The sequence below is a fragment of the Antechinus flavipes genome, chromosome 2 (assembly GCF_016432865.1).
Source record: "Antechinus flavipes isolate AdamAnt ecotype Samford, QLD, Australia chromosome 2, AdamAnt_v2, whole genome shotgun sequence".
Taxonomy (NCBI): Eukaryota; Metazoa; Chordata; class Mammalia; order Dasyuromorphia; family Dasyuridae; genus Antechinus; species Antechinus flavipes.
This window is the reverse complement of record NC_067399.1, coordinates 474,986,498-475,013,844: the sequence shown is the minus strand read 5'-3', so window position 1 is coordinate 475,013,844 and position 27,347 is coordinate 474,986,498. Positions and strand designations below refer to the sequence as shown.

The 27,347-nt window shown below is 32.8% G+C and overlaps 1 protein-coding gene across 2 annotated transcripts in view; it reads left to right on the top strand.

Moving 5' to 3' along the window:
- GPATCH1 (G-patch domain containing 1) overlaps window positions 1-20,810 on the top strand; it is a 46,822-nt gene extending 26,012 nt beyond the window's left edge. The window contains exons 13-20 of one of the 2 annotated variants that reach the window (XM_051979741.1): window positions 978-1,105; window positions 1,867-2,003; window positions 2,263-2,432; window positions 9,272-9,485; window positions 12,996-13,103; window positions 16,506-16,630; window positions 19,033-19,181; window positions 20,546-20,810. In XM_051979741.1, the coding sequence (XP_051835701.1) occupies window positions 978-1,105; window positions 1,867-2,003; window positions 2,263-2,432; window positions 9,272-9,485; window positions 12,996-13,103; window positions 16,506-16,630; window positions 19,033-19,181; window positions 20,546-20,573 (1,059 nt within the window). In that variant the 3' untranslated portion in view covers window positions 20,574-20,810. Of the gene's footprint in view, window positions 1-977; window positions 1,106-1,866; window positions 2,004-2,262; window positions 2,433-9,271; window positions 9,486-12,995; window positions 13,104-16,505; window positions 16,631-19,032 lie in introns of both variants that reach the window. The other variant, XM_051979740.1, reaches the window with a different exon arrangement.
- Window positions 20,811-27,347: the final 6,537 nt, after the last annotated feature.

Here is a 27,347-nt window from a genome sequence, read left to right as displayed (position 1 = left end):
TTTTACAAATGAAGGGCAACCCCTTGGTTTCTAGCTTTGGGTTCCTATGAAGGAGGTGTGATAATTTTGTACATTTGGGAATCCCTTTTTTCTTTGATCTTTTGGAGCAAAAAGTCTTAAGAGAGTCAAAAGATAGGTACAATTTATGTCATTTGGGGCACAGTTCCAAATTGTTTTTCAGAATGACTGGATCAAATCACAGTTCTACCAACAATATATTTGTGTGCCAGTTTTCTTGCAGCCCCTTCAGCATTTGTCATTTTCTTCTTTTGTCATCATTGTCAGTTTGAGGGAAATGAGATCTAGGCCACTTTAGAAGACTGTTACAAATGAGTTACTTACTGATCTGTGTTGATCAAAGGGTTCCCACACTGAAGCTGCTGAAACTCTGTTAGATGTCTTACAGCCAGACTGGTGAAATGATGTACTGTCAAATGCTTTATAGAAATATAGAAGCATTTGACAGTACATCATTTCACCAGTCTGGCTGTAAGACAATATAGAAATATAAAAGATCTGTTTTTTTTTTTTTTTTAATAGATTTTTTTGAAAAAGTCCCTCTTTGTTTTCAGTTGCTCAGATTAGGTTTTTACACAATCATTCAGTTAGTTAACATGTGTTAAGTACTTCCTTATTTTGGGTATTATGGTGAATAGTGGGATTAAAAGACTAAAATAAAACAGTTCCTGCTCCCTAAGAGCTTACCTTCTTTTGGGAAGGTGACATGTACAAAGAAGTACATGCCAAATACATAGAAGATTTAATTCAAGAGGAGGATATGGGAGGAAAATGCATGAGTAGCTAGCTAGAGGGATCAGAAAATATGTAGAAAATTATGTAGCAGATGGCATATGAGCTTAGTTTTGAAACAAATTAAGAATTTAAAGAGGCAATGGTAATAAGACAGAGTGTTACAGGCCAAAGCAGGCAGGATAGCACAAAAGCAGAGAGAAAATAAAATACTTGGCTTTTTACAGAATGATGTTGATGATAAACTATCTGCTGTAAAGATGAAGATGTTTGGAAAGCTCACAAGAGATAAATTTGAGTGGCATCCTGAAAAACTGCTTTGTAAAAGATTTAACATTCCTGATCCTTACCCAGAGTAAGTTGTTATTATGATAGTAAAGTTAAAGGCAGATTTTTCCATCAGCACAGCTTTTTCTTATTGCCAAAGTAAAGATAACGTCTGTTTTTACATTTAAATATTTATAAATCTTTTAGTATTTTACCTTATTAGTAGTATTAGAATTTAAAGAATTTTCACAATTATCTATAACTCCTTTATCATCAGTTTTATATTCTTTATGCATTTTAAATTGAATGTTATTTACATGTTTTTATCCTCCCATGGCATTGCAATCCTTTGCATTTAGTTATAAATTATAAGAAAAGGTGAACAGTTAACCTAAAATTTACCATACTTTTATAGTAAGTTTCATTGGTAATGTCCTTAATATATCCTTATATGTAGGCATTTGTGAGGACTAGGAAAGACTTCTTTTAAAATTAATTCTAATTTTAACTTTGAACTTAACAAACATTTGCACATATATAGTAGAATAGAAAAGGAGAATTTCCATGAAATGTCAGATTTCTATTATGTACAGTTTGGTTTTTTTTCTTTTAAATATATAATTGTAGTTTTAAAGTTGTCTTGTTTCTGGAAAATATTCTTCATGTGCCCTACAAATGAATTTTTAAAAAAATTAATTAAAAGTGGTTCTTTAAACTAATTGAGCCACTTTAACTAATATAGATCTTTGTAGAGCCTATTAGGAGAAAATAAGAAAAATTGATATTATCTCAGGATAACTTTTTTGAAAGCTGGTATTAATGAAAATTCATCTTCTTCTCCCCTTCTAGTTCAACTATAATTGGATTACCAAAAGTTAAACGTGATAAATATTCAGTATTTAACTTTTTAACAGTAACTGAGTCCACAACATTAACTACAACTCAAGTATCAAATGAAAGGGCACAACAGAATCACAGTCGCAACAGTGAGTAGGACATCATTTAATTAACATCATAAATGTCAGTATCTTAATATGTGGCCAGATATCAAACCTGAAGCAAATGGTATTCATTAAGAAAGCAAATTGCTTACAAACTTCATTAGAATTACCCAGACATTTATAAATCAGCTTGTTTTTGTGTTCCAAGATTATTTAAAGTATAATAATAAGGAACGATAAGTGATCTAGTTGATGGAGAATTTTATTTGCATGACTATTATTCTTGATATCTATCAATTTTTAGAACCAAGAAAGCCATCCAGATGGGATATACCTGATCAAGAAGAGAAGAAAGAAGATTCTATTAGTGAATTTCTAAGTATGGCTAGATCAGAAGCTGAAATTCAGAAGCAACAGCTGAGGCCATTGGTAAATAATGCTGAAGGTGGTACAATGGAATCATCTTCAACTAAGGTAGAAATAAGATTGCTATTTTTGTCATGCTCTCATGCTCTTTATGCCAAAACCATTTTTCTCCATTACAGTGATTTGTATACATGTTAGTTACTCTTTAGAGTCCTAGAATCTCAGCACTAATTTTTACCAATATTAGAAAAATGATTTAGATCGATTCTAATATAGCAGAGTTGTATTGTGTATAAATATAACTGCCTTTATTAAACATTAACATAAAATTATTGATATATTAAATTCTCAACTCTCCCTTTTTCTAAACTTCCTTCTTTGTATAGAAAGGACTTTTCTTCTATTCTCTTATGTTTACAACCTAAGAGGTAGTCTTTATTTTTAGTTAACATTTTTTCAATTAACAGGCATCTATTTTTGATGTTGTTGGTATAATAATACCTAGTTCTAAATAAGTGTGTGATAAATTCACAGTGGCCATTCTCTTTGGCAAAAGGTAGATTTATTTAGGGAAATAGATTGCAAACAAAATGAAGAAGTAAAATAGGCACCAGAAGTGGCAAATAGGAGATAGAGTTGGAAGAGCATATAGTTAGAAAGGAAAGGAATTTGGAAGAATCCATTAAAGGAATATGTCGTGAGGCCTAATCATTAATTAGCTAGGAAGGAGAAAGGTGCTATTAGAAGGCAGACACTAAGAAGAGAGACAGACCATACCCCATAGTGGGCTTCATTCTGAAGAGCACTTGGCAAAGCTCTTTGTCACAACTAGATCTATTATAGGGGAAATTGAATCTTGGGAGATTCTCTCTCTCTCTCTCTCTCTCTCTCTCTCTCTCTCTCTTTTTTTTAAATAACTTTTTATTGACAGAATCCATGCCAGAACAACATTAGCTCTTGCACTCACTTCTGTTCTGATTTTTCCCCTCCCTCCCTCCACCCCCTCCCCCAGATGGCAAACAGTCCTTTACATGTTGAATAGGTTACAGTATATCCTAGATACAATATATGTGTGCAGAACCGAACAGTTTTCTTGTTGCACAAGGAAAATTGGATTCAGAAGGTATAAATAACCTGGGAAGAAAAACAAAAATGCAAGCAGTTTATATTCATTTCCCCGTGTTCTTTCTTTGGGTGTAGCTGCTTCTATCCATCCTTGATCAATTGAAACTGAATTAGTTCTCTTTATCGAAGGGATCCACTTCCATCAGAATACATCCTCAAACAGTATCATTGTTGAGGTATATAATGATCTCCTGGTTCTGCTCATTTCACTTAGCATCAGTTCATGTAAGTCTCGCCAGTCCTCTCTGTATTCATCCTGCTGGTCATTCCTTACAGAATAATAATATTCCATAACATTCATATACCACAATTTACTCAACTATTCTCCAATTGATGGGCATCCATTCATTTTCCAGCTTCTAGCCACCACAAACAGGGCTGCCACAAACATTTTGGCACATACAGGCCCCTTTCCCTTCTTTAGTATCTCTTTGGGATATAAGCCCAGTAGAAACACTGCTGGATCAAAAGGTATGCACAGTTTGATAACTTTTTGAGCATAGTTAATCTTGGGAAATTCTCAAGGAGATCAGGTGAAATCAAGAGGGAGGACTCAGGAGCTAGATGGAAAGTATCTGACTGGGCAGATTTCAGACCTGCCTAAAGACATGCTAATCAATATTTCAAAAGGTTGTTTGAAGATGCCCAAAGGTCAATGAGAGTTGATAAAGAGTTCCTTCCTACATTCTGGGAAAAATCTTATAGTAGCTTCTTCCTGATAGGGAAGAGAGTAAGTCACATTATTTTCTACACCCCTGTCTCCTTTATTCCCCTTCTGAGAAAGAAAGAGAAAATATCTTTCTGACAAATATACACAGTGAAGCAAAACAAATTTCCATATTAGCAATGTTCAAAAATATATGTATTGTTCTGAATCTTGAATCCTTCATGGTTGTCAATATTTATGGGTAGCTATCTCCATCGTTGTACTTCTGGAGTCATGGCTGGTCATTTCATTGATCAATTTTTAAGTCTTTCAGAGATGTTTGTCTTTACATATTGTTATATAATTGCTCCTCATTCTTCTCTTTACTCTATATCAGTTCATATATAACTTTCCAGGTTTCATTGAAATTCTCCCTTTTGTTATTTCTTATAACATAATGATATTGTTGAGTTTATGTAACATAATTGTTTAGCCATTCATCATTTGAAGGGTACTCTCTTAGTTTCTAGGTCTTAACCAGTACAAAATGAATATTTTTGTACATCTTGCTCCTTTTTCTCTTTATTTGTTCTTTTTAGGGTTTTAACTAAGTAAGGTTAATACTGGGTTTTAGACTATACACAGTTTAATAATTTTTTTGATATAGCTAGAAATTACTTTCTAGAATGATTGCACCAGTTCACAGCTTGTTCACCAGTAGTTCATCAAATAATTGTCTGTTTTCCTGTAGTTCCTCCAACATTTATCATTTTATGTTTTTGTCAACTTTGTCAATCTGATAAGTATGAGGTAGAAGTTTAATGTTAATTTAATCTAAGTTTTTAAAATTAATAGTGATCTGGAGTATTTTGGGGAAAATTTTTGTATTTTATTTTTCAACTAAAATTGAAAACAATGTAATATCAAAACAAAATTTTAACATTTGTTTTTTAATTTTTGAGTTGTAAATTCTCTCCCTACTTCCTTCCCTTTCCCTCTCCTTGAGAAGTCAAGAAGTTTAATTTACATCATACATGTGCAGTCATATGAAATATATTTTATAGCATTTTCTATATGACTAGTGAAAACAAAGAATTACTTCTTTTGAAAACTACCAGTTCATTACTCAAAAAGCTATTAAACTATGCATATCCTTTGGTCCATCAGTACCATAACTAAGTAATCTATACCACAAAGAGATCAGAGAAAGAGGACCCTTCGGTACAAAAATATTTATAGCAGTTCTTTTCATGATAGGAAAAGAACTGAAAAATGATGGTGTCCAACTTCGGTTTGAGAATGGCTAAACAAGTTATTCTATGAGCATATAATGGAATGCTACTGTAATATAAGAAATGATGAAGGGAATAGTTTTAGAACAACCTGAGAAGACATGTAGAAACTGTTTCAAAGTGAAGTAATCTGAACCAGGAGAATAATGTATGTAGTAACGACAATACTTTAAAGACAAATAACTGAAAGATTTAGGAAACTCTGAGTGCTTATGATGAACTATTCTATTCACCTCTATATGGAGAGGTAATAAAATCAATGTTCAGATTAAAGGAGTTTTTTGTTTGTTCGTTTGTTTAGTATGACTAATGTGGGAATTAGTTTTGCTTGACTGTACATATTTTTAACAGGTTTTGGTTTTTTGCTTTCTCAGCAAGTAAAGGAGGAAGGGGCAGATTAGAGAGGAGAATTCAAAATGTGAAATAAAATTAGATTAAAAAAAAGAAAATTGCCTGTTTTTCTTATGTGGTCATTTATCTGTTGAGGGATAGCTTTTATTCTTATACATTTAAATCAGTTCTTTGTCTTGGAAATAAGAGCTTTATCAAAGAAATTTCCTATAGAGATATCTCCTAATAACCTATTTCCTTTCTAATTTTAGCTATTGTTTTTATTTTAAAATATTTTTTAGTTTTATGTAATTAAAATATCCTTTCTCTTGTTTGCTTATAAATTCATCCTCTATTCATAGATCTAATAGGTAATTTCTTCTTTCCTTTTATAATTTGTTTATGATGTGACCATAGAATCATTCATGACATTTTACTCTGGTTCACTGTCTCCCCAATTTCCTTTCTCCTCCAGTCATTCAGTTGACCAAGTTTTATTGATTCTGCTTCTTCAACATCTCTTATCTCTTTTTACTCATATTGCAACCATCCTATTTCAGGGTTTCATTGCCTCTTGACTGGACCTTTTTTTTTTTTCTTTAGTTTTTTTTTTTTTTTTAGCTTTTTATTTTCAAAATATGCGCATAGATACTTTTCAACATTCATCTTTGCAAAACCTTGTGTTCCAAATTTTTTCTCCTTTTCTTCCCTCCAACCTCTCCCTTAGATAACAAATAATCCAGTATATGTTAAACATGTGCAGTTGTTTATATGCCTGTCTCCTCAGTTATTCTAGATAAGAAAAATCAGATCAAGGACAAAAAATGAGAAAGAAAATAATAAGTGAGCAAATAGCAACAAAAAAGGTGAAATTACTGTGTTGTGATCCACATTCAGTCCCCACAATTCTCTTTCTGACGATAGATGGTTCTCTCCATCATAAGTCTATTGGAATTGACCTGAATCACCTCATTGTTGAAAAGAGCCACATCCATCACAGCTGATCATCACATGACCTTGCTGTTGCTGTGTACAATATTTGTTAGGTTCTATTCAGTTCACTTAATCAGTTCATGTAAGTTTTTCTCCAGGTCTCTCTGAAATCATCCTGCTGATTGTTTCTTATAGAACAATAATATTCCATAACATTCATATACATAACTTATTCAGCCATTCTCTAGCTGTTGGGCATCCACTCACTTTCCAGTTTCTTGCCACTACAAAAAGAGCTCCTCCAAACATTTTTGCACATCTGGGTCCTTTTCCCCTTTTTATGATCTCTTTGAGATTTAGGCTCAGTAGAGACACTGCTGGATCAAAGGGCATGCACAATTTGATAGCCCTTTGAGCATAGTTCCAAATTGCTCTCCACAATGGTTGGATCCATCCATAACTCCACCAATACTGTATTTAGTGTCCCAGTTTTCCCACATCCCTTCCAACATTTGTCATTATCTTTTCCTATCATCTTAGCCAATTTGAGAGGTATGTAGTAGTACTTGAGAGTTGTCTTAATTTGCATTTCTTTGATCAATAGTGATTTAGAGCACCTTTTCACATGACTAGAAATGTTTTTAATTTCTTAATCTGAAAATTGTTCATATCCTTTGACCATTTATCAATTGGTGAATGGCTTATATTCTTATAAATTTGAGTCAATTTTCTATATATTTTAGAAATGAGGCTTTTATCAGAGTCCTTAGATGTAAACATTTCCCCCCAGTTTTCTGTTTCTCTTCTAATCTCGTTTGCATTAGTTTTCTTTGTATAAAACCTTTTTAACTTAATTTAATCAAAATTATTCATTTTGCATTTCATAATATGCTCTAGTTCTTCTTTGGCTACAAATTCCTTTCTTCTACATAGGCTTGAAAGGTTGACTATCCTTTGTTCTTCTGATTTGCTAATAATAGCACTTTTTATGTTTAAATTATGAACCCATTTTGAGCTTATCTTGGTATACAGTGTTAACTGTGGGTCAATGCCTAGTTTCTGCTATACTATTTTCCAATTTTCCCAACAATTTTTGTCAAATAGTGAGTTCTCATTCCAGAAGCTAGGGTCTTTGGGTTTGTCAAACACTATTGTATCTTGTGAACCTAACCTATTCCACTGATTGACTATTCTGTTTTTTAGCCAGTACCAAATGGTTTTGATGACTGCTAAGCCACTTTCATTTACAATTTTTTTCATTAGTTCCCTTGAAATTTTTGATCTTTTGTTCTTCTGGGATAAATTTTGTTATTATTTTTTCTAGCTCTGTAAAGTAATTTCTTGGCAATTTTATTGGTATGGCACTGAATAAAAAGATTAATTTAGGTAGAATTGTCATTTTTATTATATTAACTTAGCCTACCCATGAGCACTTGATATTCTTCCAGTTATTCAGATTTGACTTGTGTTTATATCTGAAAGTGTTGTGTAATTGTGTTCACATAGTTCCTGACTTTGTCATGGCAGGTAAACTTCCAAATGTTTTATATTATCTACACTTATTTTAAATGGAATTTTTCTTTATATATCTTGCTGCTGTTCTTTGTTGATAGCATGTAGAAATGCTGATGATTTATGTGGATTTATTTTGTGTCTTGCACAAAAGCTAAAGTTTTGCTAAAGCTGTTGTTTCTAGTAATTTTTTAATTGGTTCTCTAGCATTCTCTAAGTATACCACCATATCAGCTACAAAGAGTGATAATTTTGTTTCCTCATTCCTGCTCTTTATTTCTTTTTTTTTCTCTTATTACTAAAGCTAACATTTCTTTTTTTTTTCTTTTTTTAATAACTTTTTTATTGATAGAACCCACGCCAGGGTAATTTTTTACAGCATTATCCCTTGCATTCACTTCTGTTCTGATTTTTCCTCTCCCTCCACTCCCTCCCCCAGATGGCAAGCAGTCCCTTTACATATTGAATAGGTTACAATATATCCTAGATACAATATATGTGTGCAGAACCGAACAGTTTTCTTGTTGCACAGGGAGAATTGAATTCAGAAGGTATAAATAATCCAGGAAGAAAAACAAAACTGCAAGAAGTTTATATTCATTTCCCAGTGTTCTTTTTTTGGGTGTAGCTGCTTCTGTCCATCTTTGATCAATTGAAATAAAGCTAATATTTCTAATACAATGTTGAATATTAATGGTGATAGCAATCTTGTTTCACCCCTGATCTTCTTGGGAATGGTTCTAGTATATCCCTATTATATATAATGCTTGCTGATAGTTTTAAATAGATGCCACTGATCATTTTAAGGAAAACTCCATTTATTTCTATTCTCTCCAGTGTTTTTAATAGGAATGAGTGTTGTATTTTTGTCATATGTTTTTTCTGCATCTATTGAGATAATCATATGATTTTTGTTAGTTTGGTTATTGATATGAAGATTGGACTATTTTCTTGAGGTCCTCTGGTACTGTTCCTAGTTGTGGGGAAATCATCACAGAGAATATGCACACACATGCTTTTGGATTTTCTGTGCATTCTTCCCTTAATATTTTAACATATCCCTTTTTCTATTTCTTTCTGCACTACCCTTTTTATTGTATAATATTCAGGTAGAAAGTGAAAGAGCAGATCAGAAGGATGAAGAAGGTAGCAGACCGTCCATGGATTTATTTAAAGCTATCTTTGCCAGTTCTTCTGATGAAAAATCCTCTTCCTCTGAAGAAGATGAAAGTGAAAATGAAGACAGTCAAGCTGATCCTGGAAGATCAGATCCTAAAAGTCCAAAGCTGAGTAATTTGGTAGAAACATCATCTAATATACAAGGTATTTGTTGTCCATATTTAAAATTTTTGTATTTCAGAAAATGACAATATTTCCAAAAAAACTACCTATTTGATTTACTTGCATGGTTGCATGTTAGGATAATTTATAATCAAAGACAATTCTTAGTTTAATTAGCTAAATGATCAAATTTAGTCATTAGGGATTGTGCCTTGATTGGGCTTCATAGGCTATGTTAACACTGCTGCACAAGAACACTTTCTTATTTCTCTAATGTAAGTGTCTGGTGGATTATTATCACCATCTTTTGTTTCATAATTTTTTGTGGAGGTACTAAAGCAGTTTGTTTGTAAAACTTTAGATCTGTTGAGAAAGACCTAAACTAATGGAAATTTTGATGGCTAAAAAAAAATTGATTTTTGAAATTGTTATGATTGATCAGGCTAGGTCCTTTGGACTTTGTGAACTTTTGTCTATGAAATACTTAGGGAAACACACACATATGTTCACTTTACACTTATGGATTTGAATTTTAAATTGTTTATTATGCACTTAACTTGTTTACAATTTTTCTTTAAAACATTTGATCCAGGCTACCAATCTCTGCAAGGAAGAGAGGGAAGCTACATTCTCATCTCTTTTCTTTGGGGCCAAAATTAGAATAAATATAAATATAAGTAGTTTAAATTTACATTGTATTCTTTGTGGTTCATATTAGTTCTTCCATGCTTCACTGTATATTTTACAGACAATATTTCTTTCTTTTTTTTCTTCCTTTTTTTTTTTTAAATTAAAGCTGTTCTTTTTCAAAATATATGCATAATTTTCTTTTCTTTTTTTTTTTTTTTTGAGGCAATTGGAGGTAAGTGATTTGCCCAAGGTCACACAGTTAGGAAGTGTTAAGTGTCTAAGATGAATTTGAACTCAAGTCCTCCTGACTTCGATGGTGCTCTGTTCATTGTACCATCTAGATGCCCCATATGCATAATTTTCAAAATTCACCTTTGCAAAACCTTATGTTCTAATTTTTTCTCTTCCTCCCACCCTCTCCCCTAGACAGCAAGTAATCCAAATTGTTAAACATTTGCAACTCTTCTATACACATTTCCATAATTAACATACTACATAAGAAAAATCAGATCAAAAAGGGAAAAAATGAGGAAAAAAAACAAAATGAAAGCAAACAACAATAAAAAAAGTGAAAATAACAGTGTTGTGATCCACACTCAGCTCCCACAGTCTTCTCTTTGAATGCACATGACTCTCTTCATCACAAGACCATTGGAATTGGTCTGAATTATCTTGTTGTTAAAAAGAACCATGAAAGACAATATTCCTTAAAGGATCATAGTATTTCACTGCATCCATATGTCAAAATTTTTTAAATAAGTTTTTTATTTTCAAAATACATGCAAAGATACTTTTCAACATTCACCCTTGCAAAAACCAAGGGTATTCTGAATTTTTCTTCCTCCTTTCCCTGAATCCCTTCCCTAGACAGCAAGTAATCCAATATAAAACATGTACAGTTCTTCTAAACATATTTCCACATTTTTTACGGCACAAGAAAAATCAGATCAGAAAGAAAAAAATAAGAAAGAAAGAAAAAAGCAAACAACAACAGCAGCAGCAGCAGCAAAAAGGTAGGAAAATACTATGTTGTGATCCACATTCAATCCCTACAATCTTTTTTGTGGATATAGATGTCTTTCTCCATCACAAGTCTATTAGAATTGGCCTAAATCACCTCATTGTTGGAAAGAGCCACTGACCATCAGAATTGATCATCACATAATCTTATTGTTGCTGTGTACGATGTTCTTTTGGTTCTACTCACTTCACTTAGTGTCAGCATAAGTCTCTCCAGGCCTTTCTGAAATTACCCTGCTGATTGTTTCTTATAGAACAATAGTATTCCATAACATTCATATACCGTAACTTATTCAGTCATTCTCCAACTGATGAGCTTCCACTCAGTTTGCAATTCCTTGCTACTACAAAAAGGACTGCTACAAACATTTTTTGCACATGTGGGTCCTTTTCCCTTTTTTATGCATATATCAGATTTATTTAGTCTATGAGCATCTACTTTACTTTTATTTAGTTCTTTGCTGTCACAGATAGCTAGTAACATTTTAAACAAAATCAACTTATATTTACAATTTGGAATTAATTTCTTTCTTTTTTTAAATTCTCAGTTTTTATTTTTCCAAATATATGTAAAGATAGTTTTCAACTTTCATTTTTGTAAGACTGTGTTCCAAATTTTTCTCCCTCTTTTACTTTCCCCATCTTGAAAACAGCAATCAATCCAATATAGGTTAATCATGTACAATTCTTCTAAATATATTTTCGTATTCATCATGCTTCATAAGAAAAATCAGATCAAAAGAGGGGGGACGGGACACGAGAACAAAAAAACAAACAACAGCCAAAAAGGTGAAAAATGTTTTGATTCACATTTAATCACCATAGTTCTTTCTCTGGATGTGGATGGCTCTTTCCATCAACAAGTCTATTAGAATTGCCTTGAATCACCTCATTGTTAAAAAGAGACAAATCAATCACAGTTGATCATCACATAATCTTGTTTTTACTTAGTATAATGTTCTCATTTCACTCAGCATCAGTTCATGCAAATTTTTTCAGGCTTTTCTGAAATCAGCCTGTTCATCATTTGTTGAACAATATTACATTACATTCATATACCACAATTTATTCAACTATTCCTCAACTGATAGGCATCCACTTACTTTATAGATATACTTTTTGAGATTATTTTATTCCTCATTGTTTCTTTATTAGGGCAGATTTTTGTCATTACTACTTTTGATTTCTGGAAGCAGCTGATGATATGGAATCATCAAGCAAAGTGAATATAAGTGCAACTTCAAAATCCTTTATTTCAGAAGCATAAATTAAATTGTCAATTTTATGTCAAAGAAATAAGATTTTTCTCACAGTCATACTAGGTGCCACAGAACATTTTAAAGTATAAAAACCACTTAACATCATATCTTATTTGATTTGTGTATTCAGACATAGTGATGCAGGTAGCAGTGCAGACATCATAAGTAAATAATAGCTGTGAAAAATGAAAATTCAATTGACTTCTTAGCTCTTCATATTTGCAAATTCAGGTTTGGACCTCTGAAAAACTATATAGAGATCTAATTTAATACATTTGTTAGTTTTTTCGGTAGAAAAAAACTTATTCTAAGGCTATATATGTTTTATGATCCCTTTTACATAGATGTGTGCTAAAAATCTTTCACTAAAAATCTATCATGTTTATGAATCTAGGCATATAAATTTAATGAATTGGCAACCTTCTTAATGAAAAGTTAATTATAAATGCAAAATGTTGCAAATGTCAGTTCTCTTCCTCTGAAAATATAGGAAAGAAATAGGATTGTTAACCTTAGTACACTGTGGTTAATTTTTAGTTAAATTACATCATTTATTCTAACAGAAGATAATCCTGCATATTTATAAATTTTTTTCGTAATAGTGTTTCTTTTTAAAAAATAAAAATATACTCATTTTATCCAGTCAGTGCAATGGTGGTCAATGAGCCAGTGCCTCCTGTTACTTTACAGAAGATGCAGCTTGATGAAAGAGAAGAATTTGGCCCAAGGCTCCCTCCTGTATTCTGTCCTAGTAAGTTGAGAACTCTAAGTATACATTTTTGCTTCAGAAATAAAGGTTTATTCTCTTACTTATGACTTTATTTTATTTTTTAAAATTTTAGTTAATTTATTTTTTACTTCTGAATTTCAATTCAACTTAATAAAGCTTTGAAACACCAATTATGTGCAGAATATTATGTTAAGCAACAGTGATATGAACATGAAAAAAGCTCTGTAATTCTGGCCTCTGGAAACCTGTAGTTAATCTGGTGCAGTGAAGCAGGAAGAAAGATATAATGTTTCAAAAAAAACATTATCAAAATTGAATGTGATCCATGAACAAAGGAAGAGAGATGAATCACTGAGAGCTGTGATCAGTAAAGAGTTCATGGAGAAAATGGCCCTAAGCTGGGCTATGATGGTCAGATTGGCCAAAGGAGAGGAAGAAACGACATCTCTAGGTATTGCTCACATGAGTCTTTATGAGTATTTTATACTGGTCTTAGATCATCTTGGTATATCATGTGAGATGTTAGTCTATATCTAATTTGCACCCTATTTTTTTTTTTCCAGTTTTCCCAGTAGTTTTTGTCAAATAGTTCTTATTCCAGAATCTGGGAGTCTTTGAGTTTATCAAACACTAGGTTTGATACATCCTACTTTTGACACATAGCAAGCTGTGTGACCCTCTGTAAACACTAGTGCCCCAGATAATTCTTTTTAATAAACTGCATGGCAAATGCCAATTAGTATTAGTAAAGGGAGTTTCCTCACCAGAAATATCCCCATGCCAATGAAAAAATTCTCCAAAAAAACCACTCCCAAATCCAACCCCTTTTAACATGCACCTCTCTGGGTTATTGTAGGGAATCACATAAGAAAATAATATATTAAAAGTGCTTGTATCTGAAAAGCACTAGGGAGAGAATTCCATTCCTAGTATTATAGCTCTAGAGCTAGAAAGGACCTCAGAGGCCATCTAGAGTAATCTGTCCTAATATTACAGATGAAGAATAACAATCTTTGTAGTCAATATGTCAAACTCTATGGTTTCTATTAATAGTCTCAGTGATGGTGAAATTTATGCCATTTATAGACCAGGGACATTAAGTGAATTCTGTTGGTAAATATTAATCTATCTGCAGCACATGGAGTAGTCTAATGTGGAGTGCATGGCACAAACTTAAAATTTAAATGAAAGTTCAGGTAACTTATTTTTTCCTGTTTTTCTCTTTTAAGAAAACAGAGTAGCATTTCTTAATTGTGTAGGGAGAGGGATTTATTAAGTGCCTATAATCTATGCTAAGCACTTTGCAGTTATTATCTCATTCAATCCTAACAGCAACCCTGTGACAGGTGTTATTTTCCCCATCTTACAGTTGAGGAAACTGAGGCAGATAGGTGAAGAGACTTGCCCAGGGTCATACATCTAGTCTGTGTATAGAATAAGATTTGAAGTCGTCTTTATTCCAGGCCCAGCACTTTATCCCCTGTGATGTCTGACTGCTAGTAATGAAGTATTTAATTTCATCTCTTTCAGGGGAACTTAGTAAAAACTGAACCAGGAAACACACTTTTAAGAGTCTAGTGTTCTTTATGTCTCATTTTCATATAATATTCTGAATGTCATTTAAATAAAAAGCTTCGGTTTGACAATAGTTGAATGTGTGAAGAAGAAAGACTAGGGTAAGCAAAACTGGGCAAGCAGACACTGAGAGAAATGTATCTAATATTAGGGTTAGTAAAAAATCCTTCTTTGGAGTATTGGAAAATAATGAAAACTTTTGTAACTCTTTAGGAATATAAAATGGATTTATATTGACTTAATTATTGTATTTGTTGTGAATTTAATTATTTTGTGCAGTTTAACAAATTCCAAACTGAAATATGTTAAAATATCTTGCTTTCAAGTTTGAAGTGGTAAATTCAGCTTTGGGGAAAATATTCTGTTTATTAATTGTTTAGCCATTTAAAAAATGTTATTGATACATTTTGTGCTTATGTCATTCATCTGCCATCACCAGCCCTGGCCAGAGGTCATTCTGTTTCATAAAGAATAGAAGAGGAGAAAAAAGCATTTAACCAACACATTAATCAGGTTCCACATCTGTAGTGCTTCACTTCTGTAAAAGAGACAAGGAGATGCATTTGATCTCAGATCATCAGTGTCAATAGTATAACCACACAATGATCAGTTATTTATTTATTTATTATTTGTTTGCTATTGCATTTTATTTTTTAATAGCTTTTTATTTACAAAACATATGCATGGGTAATTTTTCATCATTGACCCTTACGAAATCTTCTGTCCCAGATTTTCCCCTCCTTCTCACTGCCTCCCCTAGATGGCAGGCAGTCCAATACATGTTAAATATGTTAAAATATATGTTAAATACAATACATGTATACGTATTTATGCAGTTATTTTGCTGCACAAGAAAAATTGGATTTAGAAAGAATGTAAAAATAACCTTAGAAGGAAAATAAAAATGCAAGCAAACAATAACAGAATGGAAATGCTATGTTGTGGTACACACTCATTTCCCATAGTTTTTCCACTGGGTGTAGCTGATTCTTTTCATTACTTAACAATTGGAACTGATTTGGATCATTTCATTGTTGAAGAGAACCACTTCCATCAGATTTGATCATCATATCGTATTGTTGTTGAAGTGTATAATCGATCAGTTATTTTTAGTTGGGCGTGGTCTTAAAGAAGAGATATTAGAAGACACTCTCCTCCTTCTTCCCTTCCCCCCCAATTCCTTTGCAAGGTAGAAAGGGCTAGGGGTGTTGAACAGTGCATATATTTTCAGTTATTTTTGCATGTCAATCAATTTTGCTAATTAATTTTTTCACTCTTTTTTCTTGAAATACTCATTATGTGGGATAGGCTCTCTGGGTAAGGGGAAGGGATGCTGGAACAAATTATAGCAATGTTGAAATGTATTTTGTTTCCCTTTTTCTAATTTCACTTCAATTCACAAAAGTCTTCTCAGGCCTTTCAGGTCAACCATTTTCAATGATACATTGCTAGTTTTTTGGTTAGAAGCTCTAATTTTTAGAAAGACTATTTCTAAAACTGATTTTCTTATATGAGAGTTTGTAAAATATCTCATCTAATGGTAAATATAAAATGTATGTTAGCAAAATAACTTGATTTTTCTCCTCAATTTCTCAAATGAGATTATAATAGAGTACATAGGTTTCATAATGGGTATATGATATGGTTCTTTGTAAATAATAGGCTCACAGTAATTGTTTATTGAATTGGATTAAGTATGTACCAAACATTGGTGTTTGAATGCAACAGAAATGAGTCTATGGAGACAAATTCTATCTTAATATTAATTCTGATCTTCAGTGCTAATTCAGCTCTTTTGCTCCGATTAGTTTGAATGTTTGCTACATTTCAAGTTGAATTTTATTTTAGATGCCCGTCATAAACAAGAACCTGTGCAACAGTCCAGTTTTTTGGAAAGCCACTCAAAAGAGAAATCTAAGAAGAACAAAGAAAAACGAAAGACAAAGAAAGACCACAAGCACAAAAAAGAAAAGGTAAATTTGTTCTTGGTAGAGTAGATTAAAGAGGACCATTGGTTGTTGTTTTCTAGGTGTAATAATGCTCAGGCTCAATTCTTTTTTTCTTTTCTTTTAAAAAAGCCTTTTATTTTCAAAACATATATATAGATAATTTTCAACATTCACTCTTGCCAAAACCTTGTGTTTCAAATTTTTTTCTTCTTCCCTTCCCCCATCCCTTTCTCTAGATGGCAAGTAATCCAATGTATATTACCTATGTGCAATTCTTATATACAAATTTCCACAATTATCATGCTGCATAAGAAAAATCAGATCAGAAAGGAAAAAAAATGAGAAAGAAAACAAAAACCACAACAAAAAAGTGAAACTACTATGTTGTGATCCACAGTCCTCTCTCTGGGTGCAGATGGCTTTCTTCATCACAGGACCATTGGAACTGGTCAGGCTCAGTTCTCAAAGTCAGACTGTGGCAAGCCATCCAGCCCTCAGATTCTGAAACTTGAATCCTTGGAAATTTTGCTCTCTTCCCAAAAGGCTGAATTTTTATGTGCAACCTTCCTTTCTCCCCCTCCCCCCCCCGAAGTTTTTTCTAAGGAAACATGTTCAGATGTATTGATTTTCTTATTAATGTGAAGAAGTTTCAGGAAGATGTGCAAATGCTGTAGTATATCTTAAATTATGAAAGTATTTAGTAAATCTGAAAATGCATCATTTTGGCTGTTGAGTACCAAATGAGGGCTTTTCTGAGAGTATTCTTGTTGGTCTTACCTTGATTTTAGCCCCAAAATGTATTTCACATTTTGCTACTCAGGAAATTGAAGAAATGTATGCTTTTAAAAAATAGTTGTATTGATAAAAATATTAAATAAATTTTTTGTCATGGTTAAAATCTATTCAGCTGGATAAAAATTTATAAATAAATAACAAATAGATTGTTCCTCTTTTAAAAGTTTGCTTCTCAATACATTGATCTGTTTATTTTCCATTCTCATTATAAGAGCTGTTGGCTCATAAAAAAGAGATTAGTGGTAATTTTCCTGGGAGAAAAAAGCATAGCTTATGACTTCCAGGTTCAACAAATAGCATTTGGTTATGCTAACAACTCCTATATATACACTAGTCAATGCTTTTTAGTCTCTTTTAGAAGTAGTTATGGCATCGTGAACAGAGCCCCTGGACTTTGACTCTAAATAGCAAGGTTTCAGTTTAGACTCCACCACTTGTTCCCAAGCATCCAGCACAATTTCTTAATCTATAAAATGTTGGTAATAATTCTTGAACTACCACCTCATAGAGTGGTTATGAGGAAAAGCAAATTATAAATTGTAAAGTAAGTTGGGAGTAGTTACTTATTATCATTCAGTCCCTGATATGCCCATGAATTTTATGGAAAGGAAAAGCATTTCTTTAGTTACCCTTCTACTGGCCAAGCTATCCATTTGTTATTAGATATTGTATGTATCAGACAGGCACACATATTAGACATGTATTTTCTCCATATATATTGTTAATTTGTAGTTTTCTGCCATACCTACTTTCTGTCCATTATCCCTTCATACTAGTTGACAAGGAAGTATTTTTGAAACATCAGAAATTTCTTGATCTTACATTGTTTAGGAAGCAGTGAAATTAAACATTAAGTTAATGACAGAAGTGTCAGCATGGGTAGCAATTCCTAATTTTCTATTCCATAATTTTTTTGACAGTTGAAAGACTTTGAACATTTGAGATATTAAATTTTAGTAAAGATTAATGTAAATGGCTTACTATTTTTTCTTCTTTGGATTATAGTATCATCTTTTGATCTTTTATTATGATAGTGAAGCTGAGATGGCATGTAGGATAGGAAAATAGATTAGAAACAGCTTGATTATTAACAGACTAATGAGGGATAATATACATAAGATGCATACATGCTTGGGATAAATTAAGGCACCAAAAAGTGTATCAGATAAATTTAAAATAAAACTGTTTCTTAACTATATTTTCTTGTTTTTGCAAAGTAGTAGTGCTATTGTTTTTCTGACTAGCCCCTCTGTATGCATTTCCATGATATCTGTTACCCAGATGTTTAGCCAATCAGAGGCATTCAAGAAAAACAAGGTTACTTGAGTTAATACGAAATGTCATGAGTCATCTTGGAAGTGCCGTGTCTGTAGGACTGTGCCTTAAATATATATATATATATTTTTTTTAGGAGTTAAACTTTATGCCACTCTGCCATGTAATACTGTTATTTCTTTGCTATACCAAAGTGTACTATATCTCATTTTGAAATAGGGTTTTTTGATTTTAATGAATCCAGCTGTCTTTTTTCTCCTGATCATTTCTTCCAGAACACCTCAAAGCTTCATATTAAAATAAGGGAAATGTTTTTGCTAAACAACTATATTTTTCTTATATTTTTTTTTAATCAGAAAAAGAAACACAAGAAACATAAACAGAAAGGCAAACAGAAAAACAAAAAAGCAGAGAAGAGTAGTAGTTCAGAGAGTGTTGATAGCAGTGACAGCCAGAGTGATACTGAGAAGGTCAAAGATATATCACCTCAGGAACTTTTGAGAAGGTATGTCATTCTTTTGTGTTCTACAGATATAGAAATGAATCCAACAGGAAGAATGCATTCAAGGCATTGAAATGTAAGTGAAAAGATCCGAGTTCTGGTTTTGGTGCCAAGCCAAGAATAATAACTGTAACCTTTCTTTATAAACTATTTTCATTTTTTCAGATCTGTTTCTCCATCTGCAGAAAAAAAGGATTGAAAGAAATGATCTTGCTATTTTAAAACTTTATAAGATTTCTTGCATACAGCCCCTTTTTTTTTCTATTTATGCAGTGTACTACCTTCGTTTGGATCCTCATTATTTCTTACCTAGATTATTTCAAGCCTCCTAATTGTTCTCTCTGGATCTAATGGGAAGTTTCTTCCCATTCTGATCCACCCTACTCATTGTGTACAAAGTAATTTTACTTAAGTATTAAGATTTGACCATGCTACTTTCCTATTCAGTCAATTCCAGAGGCTTCCAGTTACTTCTAAAATAAAATATATACTCTCATATTTGACTTTTTTTTTTTTTTTTTGCTGAGGCATTTGGGGTAAGTGACTTGCCCAGGGTTAGAAAGTGTTAAGTGTCTGAGGCCAGATTTGAACTCAGGTTTTCCTGACTTCAGGGCTGGTGTTCTATCCACTTCATATTTGACTTTTAATTTCTTTTACAATCTAGCCTCTACCCCCTTCCATATTCTGTAATACAGCCCATTTGGCCTTTTTTCTAATCCTTATACATCCCATTCCCTGTCTGCTGTGCCTTTGTTCTGGCCATACTCGATGCTGAAATGCCCTCTTTAATTCCCTCTACTTTAGAAGCTCAAGTACTATTTTTTACGTGAAGCCTTTCCTCATCCTCCGAACTACTTCCTTTGTATTTAACTATTTTGTATATATTTGTATTCATCAGCTTTATACTGTATATATTTTTACATGCTGTCTCCCCCATTAGAATGTAAACTTTTTGTGAGTAGGGGATGCTTTATTCTTTGTATTTATATCCTTAGCATCTAGTACATAAAAAGCCATTAATAAATGTTGATTGATTCGTTGATATGCAAAGAATTGTGATGGAGCTGGGAATAAAGGGCAAAAATAAAATAATACTTTCAAGAAGCTTACATTCTACAACCATGAACTGTTAGATAAGAGTCATAGTGAGAGCCTCATTTCTGAAAGTAATGATTCAGTGATCTAGAGATGACGAAGTTTTGTTTTAAGTTCTCATCGACTGACCAAATATATTCTTTTGAATTGAAAAGATTATATTCTAACAGTCTTAGTGTTGATATTGTAGAGAAACAATAAAGATGAATGTTGGAGAATCCTATAAAATATGTTTTAAAAACATATTGATATATGATTTTTTTTTTTTACAGGCTGAAACGTCTTCCAATAATAAAGTAACCTATTCCATTTTGAACTGGGTCTGATCTCTCTTCTGAAATTTTGATCTCCTCTATGATGGTAGATCACTTATTGTATAATTAATGAATGTATATATTGTATTTATGTGTAAAGCTATGATTTTAAACAGATTTTTAAATCTTTGCATTTCCAAGTTTGAGCTGGAAAGTTGTAAGTTGAATTGTAGCTAGTGGCAAAAAAATAAAATTTACAATGTTCATTTTAATTAAAATAGAATTTTGCATATTCTCTACTGCTTGAAATTTACATATAGCGCTTAAAACCTATACTGGTATGACTATTATAAAGAAGTAAAACATTCACATGGGAACACTTTTCTTTTATAAAAAAAAAGAAAAAAAGTTAAAAGGAAAAAAAATCCGCTACTAAAATGGATTTTGTCTTTTTTTCTTTTAAACTAAAGTTTCTTGCTTTGATATAGTAGCCTGGGATTCTATTTAAGACAATCTGTATAATTGCACTGACAGCTAAAAGTACCCTATGCCAGTTAATATTTCATTTCAGCCTTCTATCCATTCAATAAATGAATGGCTTAAAGGAATTTGATTCAAAACCATCTATTTTGTTATATAGGAAAGGAATATATGCCATCAGTGTTCAGGGTAGAAAATCCTTAAGTTTTACAATATAGTACTGTAATTGGTGTATTTTCTTGACCCTCAGGTAACCCCTTTATAACTTTCTCCTAAATTCACATCAAAATGCTGTAAATGATACCATTTTCCTCACTGCTATCTGGATACTAAGTGAGTATCATTTAAAAACCCTATAAATATAAGTGTAACCAAAAAGAGAGGTTGATGGTATAGTGGATGAAAGGTAACTGGAATCAGGAAGAGTTGGATTCAAGTTTTGCCTGTATCACAAATGGGTTGTATGGCTCTGGGCAAGTTATTCCATCTCTTAAGTGCCTTAGGTAGCACTCTAAAACAATAAATTACAGAAAAGGTACCATGGTAAAATATGTCATATAAGTGCTCCTGACATTGATGAAATCACCAGCCTGGCTTAAAAACAAAGCAAAACAAACAAACAAAAAAACCAACTAAAAACTAAAGAAAACAGTCCCAGCATATAAAACCAGATTACTATTTAGAGGGAACAGGGATGAATTAATGGATTCCTTAAGAAAGAAATGAGTGTGATATATGGATACCAGTGTCCCATATTTATCAAGCTCCCATTGTCCAGTAATATCCACTTCTCCTCTCTGACTGAATGCCTGCCCCAGGAGAAAAAATGTCTTTCTGGTTATTATCTTAACTGAGTTTCAGAATGTATTTCCCTAGAAAGGTTTAAAAGAAATTTAAGTTTGTTCACCTGACAAAACATTTAAACTAAGTTGTGTTGATTAATCTGTACCTGGACCACTCCTGCTAATATTCTATAGGGATATATGTTCTGAGTTGTAAAGAATTAACTCATAAATGAATTTTAGGAACACAATCTATTTGTATTCTGATTACTTATATTCTTTTTTTCAGATACTTTGTCTTTAAATGAATTTAATGATATTGAATCACGTAGAAGGCTGCCTGAGGCATATAAGAGAAAGAGTAACATAGAGTCATATAGCCCATTTGTGATACAGGCAAGACTTGAATCCAACTCTTCCTGATGCCAGCCAGCTTTTTTAAACATCTAAACTAAAAGCTAGAAAATCTGGGTTCTGGGTCCAGCTCTGCTACTTGACTATGGCTTTGGCTAAGTCCTTTCCCCTCTCTAAGGGCTTTGTTTCCCTATCTGTAAAATAGGGATAATCCTGTCCTACCTACCTCAAGGGATACTATAGGGGTCAGATGGGATAGCTTTGTGAAAGTTTTTCTAAGCCATAAAGTGCTATGAAAATTTAAAAGATTGTTACTACTAATACTTGATCATAAGCTCATAGATCTAAAGCAAGGTGGTGTGGTTTTTTTTTAATTGAAAAACTTTTTTATTTTTAATTTTTTAAACTTAATAGTATTTTATTTTTCCAATATACATAAAAATGGTTTTCATCATTCATTTTTGTAAGAGTTTGAGTTTCCAATTTTTTCTCTCCCTCCTTCCCTTGTCTCCTTCACCAAGACAGCAAGCAATGTGATATAGACAATACATTTATAATAATTTTAAACATTTTCATATTACTCATGTTGTGAAAAAAAAAATTGGAACAAAAGTGGAAAGTCATGAGATAGAAAAACAAAAGAAAATAGTGTGCTTCAAAGTTCTCTCTCTGGGTGCAGGTGGCATTTTCTATCCCAAGTCTATTAGAATTGTCTTGAATACCTCTCTTGCTGAAAAGAGCTAAGTATATCATAGTTGATCATCACAAATCTTTTTTTTTTTTAATAAAAGCTTTTTATTTTCAAAACATGCATAGTTTTCAACATTCACCCTAGCAAAACCTTGTGTTCCAAAATTTTTTTTCTCTTTCCCCAGATGGTAATTAATCCAACATATGTTAAACATATACAATTCTATACGTATATATTTTTTATAATAACTTTTTATTGACAGAATCCATGCCAGGGTAATTTTTTACAACATTATCCCTTGCACTCACTTCTGTTGCGATTTTTTCCCCTTCTTCCCTCCACCCTCTCCCCTAGATGGCAAGCAGTCCTATATATATTAAATATATTGCAGTATATCCTAGATACAATATGTTTGCAGAACCAAACAGTTCTCTTATTGCACAGAGAGAATTGGATTCAGAAGGTAAAAATAACCCAGGAAGAAAAACAAAAATGCAAATAGTTCACATTCGTTTCCCAGTGTTCTTTCTTTGGATGTAGCTGCTTCTGTCCATCATTTATCAATTGAAATAGAGTTAGGTCTCTTTGTCAATGAAATCCTCTTCCATCAGAATACATCCTCATACAATATCGTTGTTGAAGTGTATAATGATCTCCTGGTTCTGTTCATTTCTTTCTACATGTATTTCCATAGTTATCATGCTGCACAAGAAAAATCAAATCAAAAAATTAAAGAAAAGAACAACAACAACAAAAATGTGAAAATACTATCTTGTGACCACATAGTCCTCTCTCTAGGTGTGGATGGCTTTTTCCATCACAAGACCTTTGGGACGGGCCTGAATCACTTTGTTGAAAAGACCCACATCCATCACAATTGATCATCGTGTAATTTTTTTGTGTACAGTATTCTCACTTCATTTAGCATCAGTCAGATCAACACATAATCTTGTGTACAATGATGTAGTTCTGCTTACCTCACTCAGCATCAATTCATATAAGTCTTTCTAGGCTTTTCTGAAATCAGTCTGCTCATTATTTCTTATAGAATAATAATATTCCATTATATTCATATACCATAACTTATTTAGCCATTCCCCAACTGAGGGGCATCCATTTATTTTCCAATTCCTTGTAAGACAAGGTGTCCTAAACTTTTTTTTTTTTGTTTCATTGACAGTTTGAATTGAGAAGCCTATGGATTTTTCAGAATAATATTTGGAAACCAAATATATTGAAATACAGTTAATGAAATATTTTAAAAATCTAAGTTCATGAGCCCTGAATGAAGACTCTTTATTTAGATAACTTAAGAGGCCATTATGTCCAACCTCTTTATTGTACAGATGAGGAAAAGGAAGCTTAAGAGAGATTGAGACTTGTTCAGCATAACCCAGGTAGTAAATGTTAAAGATGAGATTTGAATCCTGATGTGCGGACCAGGTTTAGTGCTCATTAGTGATCTTTCCACTATAACAGATTTCTGTGTTCCCATGTAACAAACTGTTAAACTGACTCATTATAGATTGAGATGTATTTCTTGAACATGACTAATTAAGAAAATTTTTTTAGCCTAATTATTCATATTCCATTGGTTTTCTTATTTTCCAATGGTTTGGGGAAAGTGGGAGAGAGGATAACTTTGTTCATTTAAAAACTTTTTTTTAATGGTGTGGCAATATGGTGTAGTTAAAAAAAACACAACACTGAATTTGAGGAAAGAGGGTGTGGATTTGAAATCTAGCTCTTCTGCTTATTCTCTCTGATATATAACTTCTGTGTTTCCCCATATATGTAAGGGTTGGACTATGTGATTTTTAAGATCCCTGCTTGCTCTGGATCCTTATGTTCCTGTAGTTTATGGAATAATTTCAAAATTCCAGGATTGTTTGGTTTCTTTGGATATGTAATAACAGTTCATGATAGGCCTGATTTTTCTTTTTTTGATATTTAACAAATTAATAAAATATTAATAAAAAGTATTAATAAATACTACTAACATTTATTGACTGAGTAGACATCCTATTGATCATTAATTCCAAGAAATTAGGTGGGTATATATGCTCTACAGTATTAATAGTACTTTCCCACAATCCGCAGTGCAATATTTAGTTGATTCAGCCATAGTATTTGTGATTTCTTTGAAAGTCTTAGTTTTATTTTTCTGTTCCTCATCTGTGCAGTTTGGGAGTTTGTTATCATTGAGCTTCAATGTCTCTCTTTTTTTTAAATTTTATTTTATTTATTTTTTTAAAATAACTTTTTATTGATAGAACCCATGCCAGGGTAATTTTTTACAGCATTATCCCCTGCATTCACTTCTGTTCCGATTTTTCCCCTCCCTCCCTCCACCCCCTCCCCAAGATGGCAAGCAGTCTTTTACATGTTGAATAGGTTACAGTATATCCTAGATACAATATATGTGTGCAGAACCGAACAGTTTTCTTGTTGCACAGGGAGAATTAAATTCAGAAGGCACAAATAACCCGAGAAGAAAAACAAAAATGCAAGCAGTTTATATTCATTTCCCCATGTTCTTTCTTTGGGTGTAGCTGCTTGTATCCATCTTTGATCAATTAAAGCTCTCTTTATCGAAGAGATCCACTTCCATCAGAATACATCCTCAAACAGTATCATTGTTGAGGTATATAATGATCTCCTGGTTCTCCTCATTTCACTTAGCATCAGTTCATGTAAGTCTCGCCAGTCCTCTCTGTATTCATCCTGCTGGTCATTCCTTACAGAACAATAATATTCCATAACGTTCATATACCACCATTTACTCAACCATTCTCCAATTGATGGGCATCCTTTCATTTTCCAGCTTCTAGCCACTACAAACAGGGCTGCCACAAACATTTTGGCACGTACAGGTCCCTTTCCTTTCTTTAGTATCTCTTTGGGGTATAAGCCCAGTAAGAAACACTGCTGGATCAAAGGGGCTTATACTCCAGCAGTGACTTTCAATTTCTCTATTGAGATTTGTAGGTCTGCTCCAATCTCTGTAAACTTCTTATGAAGATCTTCAATGTAAGAGCAAATCAAAAATTTGTGCCGGGTCAGGCAGTCCTCAAGGGATCTGTTAGTACTTGGACCACTGGAGTCCCTAGACTCAATGTTTAAAATCAATTCCATACAACCTTAAAGGAGCAATTTTTCTTCAGAAACAAATTTGATAGTGTTGCTTCAGAATAAAAACCATAACTCTTTTGGATAGGGAGCAAGACTGAAGATCATGATTAGGTAACCCTCAACAGAGAAGCAAAACCAGGGTAGACGTTAAGGTAAGAAGGAAGAAAACAGTGCTTTTTGTCTAGCAGAAAAAAAAATTTCTTATCAATGTCTTTTATTTTTGAAAGCAATGAAACACTTCAATTTTATGATTTAAGGCTTTGAAATAACTTTTATACCACTTGCTTCTTAGGGAATTAGAACTCATTTCATGTTTTAAAGTTAATGCTTGTTTGTTACTCATTCCAAATGAGTATGGTAATAGATTGTTGGCCCCTACCCATTACTGCCTTTTTATGAGTGTTTATCTTTTTCTTCCTTAGCTGGGAGGTAAGGAGATTCACTTAACTCTTGGGCAATGAATGGTTTTTACATCTTTGTTTAAAATGGGCCAGATTTGGCTATCTTACCTGTAGTTCACAAACCCTTCCTCAGATCTTACCTCATTATCTTATAGAAGTAGAAATTACCCTGGAAAAGGGAAGAAATTTAAGCTGATTAGTGACAGCTTGGAAACTCGGTCTAAAACCCAAATTACTCTTACTTTCATTGATTGTTCAACTGTTGTTACTGGGCCAAGCCCTAGTTGGTGAGAAAATATAAATAGCAATTGTTTCTGTTTGGGCCAGAAATCTTGAGGGGCCTCCCTCTTCTGCATTGATTTTTTTGGTTTTGGACTAGTTAAAAAAAAAAAAAAAGCCATTCTTTTGTCTCATTTCTTACTTAGTCTTACTATTAGGACTGCCTCAGTCAAATTGAGACCCTTTAAAAGACTTAGCTTAAAAAAGGCTATGGCTCCCACTGCATCAAGGATCATTCTGATCTATATCAGGCCATTGGATCTAGATGGCTCCGGAGTACAAAGTGAGGCTGGTGACTTTGTAGGTCATATAAATCCAATTCACTTCCTTCCATATCATGGCATCACCTCCCCGAAGTCATGGTCTTCTTTGAGAGCTAAGGACAAGCAATGACAAATCTTGAAATGGCAAGGAGCAAGCATTTATTTATTTAATAGCCTTTTATTTACAAGTTATATGTATGGGTAATTTTACAGCATTGACAATTGCCAAACCTTTTGTTCCAATTTTTCCCCTCCTTCCCCCCACCCTTCCCCTAGATGGCAGGATGACCAGTAGATGTTAAATATATTAAAGTATAAATTAGATACACAATAAATATACATGATCAAACTGTTATTTTGCTGTACAAAAAGAATCAGACTCTGAAATATTGTACAATTAGCCTGTGAAGGAAATCCAAAATGCTGGTAGGCAAAAAT